Raw genomic sequence first — 17623 nt, forward strand, 5'->3', positions numbered from 1 at the left:
CTCCTTCTTTCAATGGAGCCCGTATCCCGGTGAGTGTGGTCGTTATTTACAGGGGGTTTTGGAGACTGTGGACGGGCGCCTCAATCCGCTTCAGTACAAGTGGGGTCCAGTGCAGTGTGTGGCCAACACGGGACTGGATTGTTTGGGTGGTGGAGCAGCATCGTCTGTAATTAACTGTGAACATGCATCAGTGCGCTGCCGCACCACCGTTCAGTCTGAGAGACAGATTCATGGAGAACAGGCCTGTATCGTGGTTTCTTGGCACAGCAGGTAGTGCAGCTGCCCCACAGCTCCGGTGGCCTAGGTTTGACCCTAGCGTCTGGTGTGTGCGTTCTCCCTGTGATGGTGGGTTTTATCCGGAGCTCAGACGTGTTGGTTGGGAGGTTACTGGTGGCACAGGTGGGGGTGAGATGGTAACAGCAATGGGACCGCGGGGCATTGAGAGCTAAACAAGCTGCTTGTTACTTGAGAAAGATGAAGTGTGAAGCAGACTGGTCAGTAGCCAGTGAGACGGACGGCACCTGGATGGGATGGAACCTTTGCGCTGCTGGCACTGGTGGTTTGAGCTCTGCCCAAACAATCCCTTCCTTATGTAACGAGAAAATAATTTACAACACAATTGCTGAGCCAGCAAAGCCATCCAGGTGTGGCGGGGTCCAGGTGTGGCGTGGTCCAGGTGTGGCGGGGTCCAGGTGTGGCGGGGTCCAGGTGTGGCGGGGTCCGCCTACACACACAGGTGAGCGGGTGGTGATTAGGAGCAGTGTTTGTGCTGGAGGGGGAGGCTGATGGTTCCGCCTGCTTTGTTGCAGATGTGGTGTTGGCATCATTGGACCGGCTGTGCACTGGTGCGTATGGCCAACATTAAACCGGGCATGCAGCTGCGGAAACACGATAGAAGGTAGGGAGGTGGTGTCCCACCCACCCTGTCCCCACTCACCCTGTCCCCACCCACCCTACCCCCACTCACCCTGTCCCCACCCACCCACCCTACCCCCACTCACCCTGTCCCCACCCACCCTACCCCCCACTCACCCTACCCCCACTCACCCTGCCCCCACTCACCCTGTCCCCACTCACCCTGTCCCCACTCACCCTGTCCCCACCCACCCACCCTACCCCCACTCACCCACCCTACCCCCACTCACCCTGTCCCCACTCACCCTGTCCCCACCCACCCACCCTACCCCCACTCACCCTGTCCCCACCCACCCTGTCCCCACCCACCCTGTCCCCACCCACCCACCCTACCCCCACTCACCCTACCCCCACTCACCCTGTCCCCACTCACCCTGTCCCCACCCACCCTACCCCACTCACCCTGTCCCCACTCACCCTGTCCCCACCCACCCTGTCCCCACCCACCCACCCTACCCCCACTCACCCTGTCCCCACCCACCCTACCCCCACTCACCCTATCCCCACCCACCCACCCTACCCCCACTCACCCTGTCCCCACCCACCCTACCCCCACTCACCCTGTCCCCACCCACCCTACCCCCACTCACCCTGTCCCCACCCACCCATCCAACCCCCACTCACCCTGTCCCCACCCACCCTGTCCCCACCCACCCTGTCCCCACCCACCCACCCAACCCCCACTCACCCTGTCCCCACTCACCCTGTCCCCACCCACCCTACCCCCACTCACCCTGTCCGCCCCCACCCACCCTACCCCCACTCACCCTGTCCGCACCCACCCACCCTACCCCCACTCACCCTGTCCGCCCCCACCCTACCCCCACTCACCCTGTCCGCCCCCACCCACCCACCCTACCCCCATTCACCCTGTCCGCGCCCCACCCACCCACCCTACCCCCACTCACCCTGTCCGCCCCCACCCACCCTACCCCCACTCACCCTGTCCGACCCCACCCACCCTACCCCCACTCACCCTGTCCGCCTGGACCTGGAATGTCAGCTGATTACAAGCACACGAGTGATCTGGAGCTAAAAACCGACACTGGAGGAATTCAGTGAGAGGGAAAGACTGGATCAGGATTGGATGGCCTGGTTGTGGGGTCTCAACCCGAAACGTCAAGCGTTGGTTTGTTTCCACAGATGCAGTCTGACCCACTGTTCCTACTGGCCTTTTTTTTGCAGCATCTGATTATTCATCCTTGCCTTGTAATGGAGGCAACCAACATGCAAATCTGGCAAACTCACCAAGAAAGCTTTGTCGTAGAAAGTGCTGTCTACCTGGGGTACAGTCCCTGAAGGTGTGAGTCTACCTGGGGTTCAGTCCCTGAAGGTGTGAGTCTACCTGGGGTACAGTCCCTGATGTGACTTTGTCAATGAACCTTTCTTCCTTTCTGTTAGGATGCTGCAGGCGATCGCCCAGAGTCACCCTGACAAGAGTGGGGTCTTTAAGTCAGATCTGGACAAGAGTTTGCCCAGAGTGCTGGAGGTGCAGGCTGCACTGGTCAGGCTAAAGCAGCTGTGTATCAATGGTGAGCTGTGATTCCAACGACCCCCTTACATTCCAGCATCTGTTTCGCATCACCCATCCCACCAAGTCATTGTGAGTTGTGAGTTGTGGTGAGATTGGTTTTTGTGAGTTGTTGCAGCTGATCGTACACCATTTGTGTGTTCTGGTCGTGGCTGCTTGCCCTGTGATAGTTGGACGTCAGGCATGTGATGGGAGGTTCACAGCTGATTCCGCTATCCTTAAGAGCTCTATCCAGCTCTCTCTTGAATGCATTCAGAGAATTGGCCTCCACTGCCTTCTGAGGCAGAGAATTCCACAGATTCACAACTCTCTAACTGAAAAAGTTTTTCTTCATCTCCGTTCTAAATGGCCTACCCCTTATTCTTAAACTGTGACCCCTGGTTCTGGACTCCCCCAACATTGGGAACATGTTTCCTGTCTCGAACGTGTCCAACCCCTTAATAATCTTATATGTTTCGATAAGATCCCCTCTGATCCTTCTAAATTCCAGTGTATACAAGCCTAGCCGCTCCAGTCTTTCAATATATGACAGTCCCACCATTCAGGGAATTACCCTAGTAAACCTATGTTGCACGCCATCAATAGCAAGAATATCCTTCCTCAAATTTGGAGACCAAAACTGCACACAGTACTCCAGGTGCGGTCTCACTAGGGCCCTATACAACTGCAGAAGGACCTCTTTGCTCCTATACTCAACTCCTCTTGTTATGAAGGCCAACATTCCATTGACTTTCTTCACTGCCTGCTGTACCTGCATGCTTTCTTTCAGTGACTGATGCACTAGGACACCCAGATCTCGTTGTACGTCCCCTTTTCCGAACTTGACACCATTCAGATAATAATCTGCCTTCCTATTCTTACCACCAAAGTGGATAACCTCACACTTATCCACATTAAACTGCATCTGCCATGCATCCGCCCACTCACACAACCTGTCCAAGTCACCCTGCAACCTCATAGCATCTTCCTCACAGTTCACGCTACCACCCAGCTTTGTATCATCTGCAAATTTGCTAATGGTACTTTTAATCCCTTCATCCAAGTCATTAATGTCACTGCCTGCCATTCTGAAAGGGACCCATTTATCCCCACTCTTTGCTTTCTGTCTGCCAACCAATATTCTATCCATGTCAGTACCCTACCCCCAATACCATATGCTCTAATTTTGCCCACTAATCTCCTATGTGGGACCTTGTCGAAGACTTTCTGAAAGTCGAGGTACACCACATCCACCGGCTCTCCCCTGTCAATTTTCCTAGTTACATCCTCAAAAAATTCCAGAAGATTAGTTAAGCATGATTTCCCCTTCGTAAATCCATGCTGACTCGGAACGATCCTGTTACTGCTATCCAAATACTCTGCAATTTCGTCTTTTATAATTAACTCCAGCATCTTCCCCACCACTGATGTCAGACTAACCGGTCTATAATTTCCCGGTTTTCTCTCTCCCTCCTTTCTTAAAAAGTGGGATAACATTAGCTACCCTCCAATCCACAGGAACTAATCCTGAATCTATAGAACATTGGAAACTGATCACCAATGCGTCCACAATTTCTCGAGCCACCTCCTTAAGTACTCTGGGATGCAGACCATCAGGCCCTGGGGATTTATCAGCCTTCAGTCCCATCAGTCTACCCAACACCATTTCCTGCCTAATGTGAATCTCCTTCAGTTCCTCCGTCACCCTAGGATCTCTTGCCACTAGAATATCTGGGAGATTGGATCTGTCTTCACTAAGGAAGATACAAACAAAGTACCGGTTCAACTCGTCTGCCATTTCCTTGTTCCCCATAATAAATTCCCCTGTTTCTGTCTTCAAGGGACCCACATTTGCCTTGACTATTTTTTTCCTCTTCACATACCTAAAAAAGCTTTTACTATCCTCCTTTATATTATTGGCTAGCTTACCCTCGTACCTCATCTTTTCTCCCCGTATTGCCTTCTTAGTCATCTTCTGTTGCTCTTTAAAAGAGTCCCAATCCTCTGGCTTCCCACTCTTCTTTGCTATGTTATACTTCCCTTTTATTTTTATGCTGTCCTTGACTTCCCTTGTCAGCCACGGGTGCCTCTTACTCCCCTTAGAATCTTTCCTCCTCTTTGGGATAAATTGATCCTGCAACTTCTGCATTATTCCCAGGAATACCTGCCATTGCTGTTCCACCGTCTTCCCTGCTAGGGCCTCCTTCCAGTCAAATCTGTCCAGCTCATGCCTCTGTAATTCCCTTTGCTATACTGTAATACTGACACTTCCGATTTTCCCTTCTCCCTCTCAATTTGTAGAGTAAAACTTATCATATTGTGATCACTGCATCCTAATGGTTCTTTTACTTCGAGTCCCCTTATCAGATCGGGTTCATTACACAACACTAAATCCAGAATTGCCTTCTCCCTGGTAGGCTCCAGTACAAGCTGTTCTAAGAATCCATCTCGGAGACACTCCACAAACTCTTTTTCCTGGGGTCCATTACCAACCTGATTTTCCCAGTCTACCTGCATGTTGAAATCTCTCATAACCACCGTAGCATTACATTTGCAACATGCCAATTTTAGCTCTTGATTCAACTTGCACCCTATGTCGAGGCTACTGTTTGGGGGCCTGTAGATGACTCCCATTAGGGTCTTTTTACCCTTACAATTCCTCATTTCTATCCATACTGATTCTACATCTCTTGATTCTATGTCACCCCTTGCAAGGGACTGAATATCATTCCTTACCAACAGAGCAACCCCACCCCCTCTGCCCACCTGTCTGTCTTTTCTATACGTTGTGTACCCCTAAATATTCAGTTCCCAGCCCTGGTCCTCTTGTAGCCATGTCTCAGTGATCCCTACAACATCATACTTGCCCATGACTAACTGAGCCTCAAGCTCATCCACTTTATTTTTTATACTTTGCGCATTTAAATACAACACTTTAACTTCTGTATTCACCTCCCCTCTCACACCGGTCACAATTGGCCCTGACCTTACTCTCTTATCCCATCTAGAACTTCCCTTCCCATTTATTCGAGAGTCCTTTGCAATTTCTCCTGTATTCGCTTCCCCTTTAACTCCATCTTCATATTCCCAGTTTGTCAACCCCTCCCCCCCACTACTTAGTTTAAAGCCACACGTGTAACACTAACAAATCTGCCTGCCAGAATGTTTGTCCCCCTGCTGTTAAAGTGTAACCCGTCCCTTTTGTACAGGTCACCCCTACCCCAGAAGAGATCCCAGTGGTCTAGAAATCTAAATCCCTGCTCCCTGCACCAGCCACTCAGCCATACATTTATATCCCCGATCTCTCTGTTCCTGCCCTCACCAGCACGAGGTAAAGGTAGCAGTCCAGAGACAACCACCCTCGACGTCCTACTTCTCAGTCATCTTCCTAACTCTCTAAACTCACGTTGCAGTATCTCCTCCCTCTTCCTCCCGACGTCGTTCGTGCCCACGTGCACAACTACATCCGGTTGATCGCCTTCCCTCGCCAGGATGTTCTGAAGCCGCTCCGTGATGTCTTGAACCCTGGCACCAGGGAGGCAACAGACCATCCTCGAGTCCCGCCTGCCGCCACAGAATCTGCTGTCCGTACCTCGGATAATGGAGTCACCCACTACTATGGCTCTTCCTGACTTCGGTCTCCCCGGTCGAGTCTCCTTGCCTGGATTAGAGCCGCCAACCTGTCCGCCGCTCGGACTGGAAGCGTCTTCTGCCCCGACAGCTCCCAAGAGGCAGCAACGCCCAGTCAGCCTGGGGTGGGACTAGGAATGTACAGTTTATGGTGTTGCCTGTGCTGGCTGCCCTTGTCCATGTTGTCCATCCAAACCCCCCCCGAGATCTGAGATGGCTGCACAGCATTTTGGTTGCGATGTAATTGTATCAAATGTAATCTGTCACATTTAGATTCATTTGAAGAAACGGATGAGAAGTGGCTGTCATCTCTAGAGAACACACGGTGGTTGGAATATGTCAGGTGAGAACAGGGAGCAGGCGGGGGGGGGGGGGGGAGGGAGAAGGAGGAAATGTGGGGCGGGAAGGGTGTGGGCGATTCCACACCCCCCTCTCCCCCACGTCGCCCCTCTCCCCCACACCCCTCTCTCCCCCACACCCCTCTCCCCCACACCCTTCTCTCCCCCACACCCTTCTCTCCCCCACACCCTTCTCTCCCCCACACCCTTCTCTCCCCCACACCCTTCTCTCCCCCACACCCTTCTCTCCCCCACACCCTTCTCTCCCCCACACCCCTCTCTCCCCCACATCCCTCTCTCCCCCACATCCCTCTCTCCCCCACATCCCTCTCTCCCCCACACCCTTCTCTCCCCCACACCCCTCTCCCCCACACCCCTCTCTCCCCCACACCCCTCTCTCCCCCACACCCCTCTCTCCCCCACACCCTTCTCTCCCCCACACCCCTCTCTCCCCCACACCCTTCTCTCCCCCACACCCCTCTCCCCCCACATCCCTCTCTCCCCCACATCCCTCTCTCCCCCACACCCTTCTCTCCCCCACACCCTTCTCTCCCCCACACCCTTCTCTCCCCCACACCCTTCTCTCCCCCACACCCTTCTCTCCCCCACACCCCTCTCCCCCACACCCCTCTCTCCCCCACACCCCTCTCCCCCACACCCTTCTCTCCCCCACACCCTTCTCTCCCCCACACCCTTCTCTCCCCCACACCCTTCTCTCCCCCACACCCTTCTCTCCCCCACACCCCTCTCCCCCACACCCCTCTCTCCCCCACACCCCTCTCCCCCACACCCTTCTCTCCCCCACATCCCTCTCTCCCCCACACCCTTCTCTCCCCCACACCCTTCTCTCCCCCACACCCTTCTCTCCCCCACACCCTTCTCTCCCCCACACCCTTCTCTCCCCCACACCCTTCTCTCCCCCACACCCTTCTCTCCCCCACACCCCTCTCCCCCACACCCTTCTCTCCCCCACACCCTTCTCTCCCCCACACCCCTCTCTCCCCCACACCCCTCTCTCCCCCACACCCCTCTCTCCCCCACACCCTTCTCTCCCCCACACCCTTCTCTCCCCCACACCCCTCTCTCCCCCACACCCTTCTCTCCCCCACACCCTTCTCTCCCCCACACCCCTCTCTCCCCCACACCCCTCTCCCCCACACCCCTCTCCCCCATGTCACCCCTCTCCCCCACACCCCTCTCTCCCCCACACCCCTCTCTCCCCCACACCCCTCTCCCCCACACCCTTCTCTCCCCCACACACCTCTCTCCCCCACACCCCTCTCTCCCCCACACCCCTCTCTCCCCCACACCCCTCTCCCCCACGTCGCCCCTCTCCCCAGCATCCACAGGGCTGTCTGACCGGGTGCTTTGTCGTACCAACAACGTGTGTCCATCTGTCCACAGACTGTTCCTCAAACACTCTGCTGAGCTCACCCAGTGGATGTACAACAAGAATATTTCTGTCATCCTTCAAGGTAAGTAATGCATTATTATAGTTAACGTGTGTTGTATGTTGTAAGTTGTACATGGTTGTGGTTAACAGCGGGTGTGGCATGTTGTAGGTTGTACATGGGTGTGGTTAACACGTGTGGAATCGTTGTGGGATGGGCGACTGGGCCCTGAGTCTATGTTGGGGGAAGTATAATTGTGATGACAGAAACTCAACGTTGATTGGAGGCTGTTTTCAGGCCACGGGAGGTTTAACTGGACTTTATCAGACTTTATATTTATATTCATAGTTATATTTTTGCACTTTATCCTTCATTCTTAATCTGAACACTGGGTGGCTTGGTCGGATTCACATCTAGTATTTTTCTTTGGATAACACGCAAACTAAAGCTTTTCACTGCACATGACATAAATTAACCTAAACCAAAGGTAGGATGCTTTTAAAAGAGAAAAAGCAAGAGTTCAGGGCTGACATATCCCTGTCAGGGTGAAGGGTGATGCTGGCGAGATTGAGGAACGGTTGACAAGTGATATTGGGGAAAAGGTGTGTGTGAGGTGCAGTGCAGGCAGGTGGGATAAGGAGGAGGTGTTGTAGATGGTGTGTGTGTGGTGTACCAGGTGTGGGCGGGGAAGGGAGGAGGTATGTGTGTGTGTGTGGGGTAGGTGTGTGCGGTGCGTGTGTGTGCAGTGTGGGGTGAGCCAGTGCTGTTACAGACTGTTCCGTTGGCAGAGGAGGTGTGTGTGTGCGGTGTGTGTGTGTGAGGTGTGTGTGTGTGAGGTAGGTGTGTGTGCGATGTGGGGTGTGTGCGTGCGTGGTGCGGTGTGGGGTGAGTCAGTACTGTTACAGACTGTTCCGTTGGTAGAGGAGGTGTGTGTGTGTGAGGTAGGTATGTGGGGTAGGTGCGTGTGTGCGGTGTGGGGGGTGTGTGTGTAGCGTGGGGTGAGCCAGTGCTGTTACAGACTGTTCCTTTGGCAGAGGAGGTGTGTGTGTGTGAGGTAGGTATGTGTGGGGTGGGTGCGTGTGTGGGGTGCGTGTGTGTGGGGTGCGTGTGTGCGTGGTGCGGTGTGGGGCATGTGTGCAGTGTGGGGTGTGTGTGTGCGGTGTGGGGTGAGCCAGTGCTGTTACAGACTGTTCCTTTGACAGAGGAGGAGGGGAGGGACCTGAGCTGCGTGGTTGCCTCCGTCATGCAGCTGATGTTGGACCCGCATTTCCGCACCACCCGGGGGTTCCAGAGCCTGGTGCAGAAGGAGTGGGTGGCCGCTGGTCATCGTTTCCTGGACCGCTGCAACCATCTGGGCCACTCGGACAAGGAGGAGGTGAGTATCACCTTGGCATTGAGGCAGAGTGTAGATCCCCGCAGAGGGGGAGAGGCTGTGAACAGACAGGTCACTGAACAGCTGCTGGGAACATCAGTGGAGGGGTGAGGCACCGGGCTGTGAGCAGGGGTCGGTTACACAGGGGTGAGCTGCCACAGCTGAGGAGCACCCAGGCCAATGTGGACCAGTACAGTGCAGTTCCATCTTCACCCCTTATCCCACCAACTGGCTGATAATATACGGCATGTTTGGTGGGCGGTGAGAGAAGTCTAGCAGCAAATATAAAAGGCAATCCAAATATATTCTGTAGGCATGTGAACAGGTAAAGAGGTACCAGAGGAGATGAGATTGGTCAGAGACCCAAAGGGAAATGTATTTGTGGAAGCAGTGACTGGTTGTAACAGAGTACTTCTCATCAGAGGGTAATGCTGTGAAGGAAGATGCTGCTGGAGTCTCGGTGAGAGACGTGTTTGATAAAGTTGCCAGGAAGGCTACTGCTACTGAGGGAGGGATGGCAGAGGATCACACACAGAGGATCACACACACTCACACAAACATGCCTGAGGATTGGAGCATCACAATGTTCACCCAGGTGCAACACTGGTCTAACTACACGCACTTGTCTGTTGCCACCGAAAGGTCAGTTCAATCTTAGTGATGGAAAATTCCAGCAAAGTTATCAGTCGCTTGGACATGTGGGTTGGTTAGGGAAAGCCAGTGCAGTCTAGATAAATACCACTTGGTTGAGCTGCTGCAAGTAAGAATTTCATTGTTCGATCTGGGACATATGACAATAAAACACTCGACTCAATATTCACAGATGAGTTGGAGTCTGAAGCACGCGGCATTGCCTCCAAACTAGCCGATGACAAAATATGTGGAGACGTAACGGACTGAGACAACGACAGCAAAGAGATGAATGGACAGGCTGTGGACTGGGCAGGGAAGTGGCGGGTGGAAGTTAATGCTGAGAAATGTGTGCAAGAGAGAACAAGGCACACATTTGGCAAGGATGGGAGTCAATGATCGATGTGGATGAATGACAACAGCAGGTGTGAGGCAGAGAGGTGGAGAGGCTTCTGGACACCCTGGGCTCTACTCATTTAAGAGCCGGTTATGATGAGAGAAAACACTTACACGGATATAACAGAGAAGCGACTGTGACCAGGATGATTATTGCAGATTCTGTTTGTATTCTTGTCAGTTTCCTCTGTTCAATAAGTTATTGATGTTTGTATAACACAAGCCTTTGGCTGCAATGGGAGATGAGACAGTTGACACTGAAATCTTCACTTGTAGTGCGACTGTTTAAGGGTTAACAGTGTGCATTTACGAACAGTGCCCTGTGGAAGGGTGAGTGTGTCGTGTACCACAGTGTAAGTGTGTGTTTGTGTACCGCAGTGTAGGTGTGATGGTGTGTCTCTACCACAGTGTAAATGTGAGTGTGTCTCTACCACAGTGTCCCGTGTTCCTGCTCTTCTTGGATTGTGTGTGGCAGTTACTGCAGCAATTCCCAGCTGCCTTTGAGTTCACTGAGACCTACCTGACCGTATTGTACGACAGCACCAGGATCTCCCTGTTTGGCACCTTCCTCTTCAACAGCCACCACCAGAAGGTGCAGCAGAGCCAGGTGAGTGCCGTATGTGTTGGTCACCCTCCCTCCCTCCCTCCCGAACACCTCCCTCTTGTAGTTCTCCTGCTTGTCCCCGCTACCGTTGAATAAAGGAACGCGTAGTTATCCTCCAGATACGGTAATGGCATGTAAAAGGCTTTTCGATGGGGACAAGGATATGGAGGGATATGCAAACAGAGATTAGTTTAACCTGACATTCATTTCGGCACGGATATGGTGGGCTGAAGGGCCTGTCCTGCTCTGTGTTCTATTTGTAAGTGTGCTGATCAGCAGCAGTTTGAAGTGTGATCATTGTATTTAATCTCATTCTCTGCAGGATTTAGCGTCCAACGATAATCTCCAGTGTGAAGGGAAGTGCCTGGAGCTGCCGCCAGTGTGGAACTGGTCACTGCAGTTCACAGACAAGGACCTGACCCTCTTCAACAACCCCCTGTACATCGGCAAGAATGTCAGCTGTGTGCAGAATGGGACAATCAAATCCTTCAAAAAAGCAAAGGTGAGAGAGCCTCGAACCTCCTGGTGAGATTGTTTCTCCATGTACCCACCTCATCCCTGGCAAGGATCGGCTTTGTTCAACGTTGCTAACTGGAGTTTTCTTTGATCAGCTGGTAAAACCGAACCAGATTTTTGCAACTTCAGTGACCCCAGAGAACTTTCAACACCGTTAGTGCATCTGCCACCACCATCCCAGCCAATGTATTCTAGACCCCCATCACTCTCTGTGTGAAATAAACTTACCCTGCATTAAACTTTCACCCTCTCGTCTTAAATGTGCTCTAATATTCAACCTTTACTGTAGAATCCCTTGTGATTTTCCTGAACCGTGTCACCATATCCATCTCATGCCATCCGTCTCTTTGCCCTCCTGATTTCCCTCGCGTGCACTCATACATAGAAACATACAAAGTAGGTGCAGTAGGAGGCCATTCGGCCCTTCGAGCCAGCACCGCCATTCAATACGGTCATGCCTGATCATCCAGAATCAGTACACTATTCCTGCATTTTCCCCACATCCCTTGATTCTTTTAGCCCCAAGAGCTAAATCTAACTCTTGAATACATCCAGTGACTTGAGTACATTTCCTGTACTTGTCAACTGATATGCCTGATCCCAAACTGCCTAAATCAGACCTTTGCCCTCCTTTCTTCTGACCAGATTCTTCATATCTCTCACCAATCAGGACCCTAAACCTGCCAGCCTTACCCTACACCCTAACAGGAACAAGGGCAAGATTTAATAGGTACCTCACGGCATCATTTCATTCAAAGGACGGTGGGTGTATGGAATGGTCTGGGCTGCCAGAGGAGGTAGTTGAAGCAGGTAGAATAACAACATTTTAAAGACATTTAGTCAGATATATTGATAGGAAAGGTTTAGAGAGATATGGGGCCAAATGCTGGCAAATGGGTCTGGCATAGATGGGGCATCTCGGTTGGCATGGATAAGTTGGGCCGAAGGGCCTGTTTCCGTGCTATGATGACCGTTGCTATTGCACTTTTAACAGCCTCGTGTTTTACCTGCAGCCTTAATGAAATGGCCGGTGCAAGTTCCTGCCTTACTGCCCAGTCCTATCCTTCCCCATAACTAGTTTTAGGTTTAAAACTAATCGCACTCTGATGCCAAAGTGCTCCCCCATTGCCACTCCTGTCAGTGTTCCAGAGAGGAGGTTTGGTGTTGTGCCCCCTCTCCCTGAGAGGATGTTCGGTGTTGTGCGCCCTCTAGTCTGGTCCTCTGCGTTTAAGGGCACATTTAACAAACTCCACTCCGTTGCCTTCTGGGTGACCCAGTCAATGTCATGCAATGTCTTGCCACTTTAAAGGTCCTGTTGCGATATTGTCGTTGTTGTTGGTACGTGAGTGTGTCTGGGGTTGTGGGTACTCTGGGAACCTGGGTCTATTGTCAATGACATTCCTGATCAATTCTGAGGCACAAGGAACTGCAGATGTTGGAATCATTAGCAAACACAAAGTGCTGGAGGATCTCAGCAGGTCAGGCAGCACCTGTGGAGGGAATTGACAGATGGCATTTCCCGTCAGGTCCCTTCTTCAGGCTGAAGTTGAAGGGTCCTGAGCTGAAGACAGAGGCAGGGTGGTTACTGTGGAGGAGCACAGGTGGGGTGGCAACAAGGTGGCCTCACACACCTGGGCTGAGAAGCCAGCAGGTTTCTGGACCAGTGGCTTCAGCTGGAGAAGCTGCTGTGGGCCAGGTGGTGAATGCTGGACACTGTCGGGACCACTTTGTGTTGCCAGGTGCAGGGACACAGAATAACGATTACTTTGTGCTTAATTCCTCAGAAGAACCTCTCGTCGTGCATCTGCTCCGTGTACACGGTGAAGAAAGGACAGCTCAGCAATCAGCCGGACTTCTTCTCGCGTAAGAACTCGACGACACAAAGACCAAGCCGTGACCTGGAGCTGGACGAGAGCCTGGATCGGTACGTGGAGCGCTGCTTCAGAGACTGGTTCTCGAAGCCCCTGGACCTGCACGGACTGATCTTGCCATACATGGGCTCCCCTCACACCCGGCTCTGGAGGCAGTGCTATCTGCGATGGATCCCTGAGGCTCAGATCACCAACGGAGGTTTCATCAGTGCCTTCCACCAGATCTCACTGCTGGCTGACAACATCGAGACCCTGCAGAACTGTCTCCGCCACTACCACCACCCTCTGCTCACGGGCTCACACGCCAACAAGCCCAGGATGTACTTCCGGAACGAGGACTTTGGTGAAGTGGGAATGCCCCACTGTTTCTCCTCGTCCTTCCCCTTCTCGCCCATCGGGAATCTCTGCCGACGGAGCATTCTGGGGACGCCACTCGGCAAATTCCTGCTGACCGCTGCCAGGATGTGGCCTTCCACAGAAACTCTGGCCAATGAAGACTGAGGTGATGATCCATCAGCGGTGAGGCCCTGACCTAATGAGCAGACTGATGCCTAACGAGTGTATTAACGTGATCCTATTGGACATTTGCACGAATATTTTTGAGGAAAAGGATGAAGGGAACAGCACTCTGTAAAGATCGACATCAGTGGGGACTTCAGACACGTGGACCCTGTCTTTCCTCGAAGCACAATAAGCTGCCAGGATTGCCTGCTTTAAGTCAGACCTCTGATCTTGTAAGAGGCGAGGGTGATGTAGTGGGTCGTACCTCTGGGCCCAGTGAGATGGGTCAGAGGTTTGCCTGCTGTATGGCTGCAATAAGGTCCTCAACAGCAGAAGCCTTGCACTGCTTGTAATCTCACTGCGTGCCTAAATGCAAGGTGTTCTGCAGCACTAAAACCCTCTCCTTAATTGCCATAGAGTTGACATACATTCAGATAATTTTTTTAAAAGCTATTCCTGCATAAAGTATTTTTGTAGATTGAAAGAGAGACCATTTCTGATCAGGTTGAATGCAACTGTTGGCAGCTCCACCTGGATGTTGTCTCTAGTGGTCCTGAATGCCCAGAGACAGGGTCTTACTGTGGGGTTATACACAGTAGAGGAATGTACACCTCAGCACTGCTGTAGCCAGAGATGCCTCTCACAGCTCTCCGTAGCTCATTACACAGCACAGTGCTTCTGGCACATTCATATTAGCTAATGAGACCTGAAATACAGAACAGTGACCACCTCATTTCAGAGCCGAAGCACATGGTCTATTGTTACCACTGTCCTACGCACTGACAGTACAGGCCCTGAAGGGGTGACTCTACCTGGGGTACAGGCCCTGAAGGTGTGACTCTACCTGGGGTACAGGCCCTGAAGGGGTGACTCTACCTGGGGTACAGGCCCTGAAGGTGTGACTCTACCTGGGGTACAGGCCCTGAAGGGTGACTCTACCTGGGGTACAGTCACTGAAGGTGCTGACTTCCCTTGCACCTAGGGAATAATTTGAAACTTTACTTGAGCAACTTTAAGTGCCTACTCTTGTAATTCTAAAGCGTGCCGTGCCCAGACTCCATTTTAAACACGCTCACGGCAACAGTATGAGGTTGTTTTCTGTGTCGCACTGCCATTGCAATGTAACTCTAACAGTGCACTACCATTGCAATGTAACTCTGACCACTTACACTGTTCTGTCTCAACTCTGGACCTGGCCAAAGGTCAGAACTCGCAGTCTGCCTAAACTAGTTTTTCTAAAGGTGTCTACTTTTTAAGTTAAGGCTGCCAGCTTTGCCAGGCTCCTTGCTGAGAATAGTCTGGCCAGTTTCAGGTTATTTACACCGGAGTTTCCTCTGCGTTACCTGTGTGTTGCAGACTGCACTCATTATCCTGAGTGAAGTCAGTGCCAGGGGACTGTCCGTGATGTAAGCCTAGACGTGAGTGGGAATGCTGTGGAGTTGGGGTGAGACTGTGAGGAAGGATGTGAAATCTGCATGTCTCCAGTGCACCATGAATCCTGGACTCCACACATTCACACCCAGTCCATCAGCATGCTGAAAACGCCCCAAATATTACATCTTTGCAGAAACGCTGGATGTGAAAAGCTGCTTAGACATCAAGAAAGGAATGCAGTTAATAGGGAAAATTCCTGCTTATTAAATGCAGCCTTTGCAAAGCTGGTCGAGCGGGGATGGTGGGTGGGTTGACATGGAGTTCTGGCAACAATCCTGACCCAGCACTAACCAGACTTTACTCAAAAATGCCGCTGATCTGCTCTTACTTGAGTTTGCACTTTATCTTTACTGCCTTTAACTCTTGAATAAGCAAGGACAATGTTGGACTAAGTGTTCATGCCAGTGATTGTGATCCTTCATTATAACGTACCCTCACGCCTGATGTGTTTGCTCTGGGATTCCACTGCAAGATTCTCTCATTATAATCACAACTTCCCTCTCTCCAGTAGCATTTAAGTAGGTTCTGAAAACTGAAACAAGTGCTGGGCAGGTTTGGGTCAACTGGCAGCTGGAGAGAGGGTACAGAACCAGCCTGGGGCTGTCTGTCTGTAACAGCAGCAAAGCCACCAAAACTGGTGCAGAACTGATCAGTCTCTGGAGGAGACTGGTTTTCTTAGCTATGGATTTAGTTTGAGATTTTCCACCGCACTATCGTTAGCTCACAGCGAGCGTTGTCTGTCCGCAGTTTTTGCCAATCTTGTGTTGTGTTCTCTCCCATAACTCTCCACCACTTGCAGATAGTTCACTCGTTATTTACGTTGGACGTGGGCATTTGTTTAAGGTACATGAAGTGATCGTTTCCCTGTCCTGTCGCACCTGCCTGAGCTTAAAATCTCCAAACATTTACCCTGGAAAGACCAAGAGGATTGGCTCCAATACCACAGCACGAACAAGACAAGTGTGAACCTTTGAACAGGGACTGTTTAGAAAGTATCTGCAATGGCTCACGATCAGTTTGTGGTGAAACCCATTTCTTTGATCAATCATTACAGCGTTTCAAATCCGAGATCGAGTTGTGTAGATTCAAGGGAAATATTCATAAATACTGGGACTGCTGCAGAAGTTGAAACGCAAGGAGCCCTGGGCTGGACAGTGCCTGACCCTGGGCTGGACAGTGCCTGACCCTGGTCTGGACAGTCTGACCCTGGTCTGGACAGTCTGACCCTGGTCTGGACAGTCTGACTCTGGGCTGGACAGTGTCTTGACAGCTGTATGACCAGTTTAAACCCTTCCGTTTTGATCTGTTTTATCTTCAGATTCCCTCCAGCGAATCAGTACATGAAATATTCCTGGTGGATTTTGTCACTTTGTGCCTTTTGTTAGTTTGATTATTTCTGTGTTTGGCTATTTATTCAACGCCTGCTTTTATTTAATGTCATGTTTCTGGGAGTGGATGAGGAAGGGGTGGGTTCACCTTGCCTGTGTTGCCTTGTATGTATCAAAGTTCCATCGTGTTTATCAATTCATCCAGAGTGCCTTAAGCAATAAATATATTAGTAAGTGTTTCTTACTGGAGTCCGTTTACTTACCGAACCTCCTATAGGATAACGTATATCACAGACTTGTGGTTTTGTGTTTAATTACTCCGCTATGTCGATCCCAGGTGAAGAGCAGTGGGGGTGGGTGGGGGGGGAGCCCAGGTACGACCCTTGGCTACTGACCACAGGGCAGTCTGGTCTGGCTGAGGGCGGTTTGTCTGACCCGCTGAGTTACTCCAGCTTTGCCTTTACGGTTTAAACCAGCATCTGCAGTTCCATCCAATGTGTTCAGGTAAGTCAGTGTATTAACCTGCCAGATGTGGGCTGTTTGTGACAGGTGTGGGCACATCTGCATTCCAGGCTGTCACGGGATTTCCAGTGGATCCAACAGTTCATGTCTATTGCGCTAGGATTTCCCACCAATGTACATTCATTTGTTTGGAGATTACTTGCCAAGAGAGAGGAGCAAAAAGGTCAGATATTTTAATGTATTGTTGTTAGTGGTTTAATAGTTTGGTTTCTCAAAGGCATTTTTAACGCATTATGGTTTAAAAATATTTTTTAATATTGAGTATTTTTTAAACTGTTACAAAGATTTGTCAGCCTTGCCACAGAGAGGCAGCTCTACTTGTGCTCTACAGTGAGGGGGGCCACTTGTTACTGCACCTTCTGCAGACACTTGCTGTGTCCGTGTTCACCTGAACCAGTTCTTCCAGTGGGAGCTGCCGTGTGGGCGGTGGGGTGAGTACAGCTGACCAATGGGCCGCTCCTCACGGTCGTTGGCACTGAGCATGGACTCCAATAATGTTTCTAAAATAATGGGACGAGATCGTGTCCAATTGTCCAGTTTACTAGATTGAGGGAATGTGGTGGTGTTTACCCAGAGAGTAACAAGGCAATGGGGTACTGGAGATAGACACAAAATGCTGGAGTAACTCAGCGAGACAGGCATCATCTCTGGAGAAGGAATGGGTG

General features: G+C 51.5%; 1 protein-coding gene across 1 annotated transcript; it reads left to right on the forward strand.

The window, feature by feature from the left end:
- The first annotated feature begins 6 nt into the window (after window positions 1–6).
- Window positions 7–16676, forward strand: mtmr10 (myotubularin related protein 10). The gene is made up of 9 exons (XM_078429732.1): window positions 7–29; window positions 810–898; window positions 2317–2447; window positions 6329–6398; window positions 7798–7868; window positions 8987–9159; window positions 10619–10789; window positions 11109–11288; window positions 13087–16676. Exons 2-9 carry the CDS (start codon window positions 810–812, stop codon window positions 13672–13674), a joined length of 1473 nt encoding a protein of 490 aa, XP_078285858.1. The 5' UTR covers window positions 7–29; the 3' UTR covers window positions 13675–16676.
- Window positions 16677–17623: the final 947 nt, after the last annotated feature.

The sequence above is a fragment of the Rhinoraja longicauda genome, chromosome 38 (assembly GCF_053455715.1).
Source record: "Rhinoraja longicauda isolate Sanriku21f chromosome 38, sRhiLon1.1, whole genome shotgun sequence".
NCBI classification, from domain to species: domain Eukaryota; kingdom Metazoa; phylum Chordata; class Chondrichthyes; order Rajiformes; family Arhynchobatidae; genus Rhinoraja; species Rhinoraja longicauda.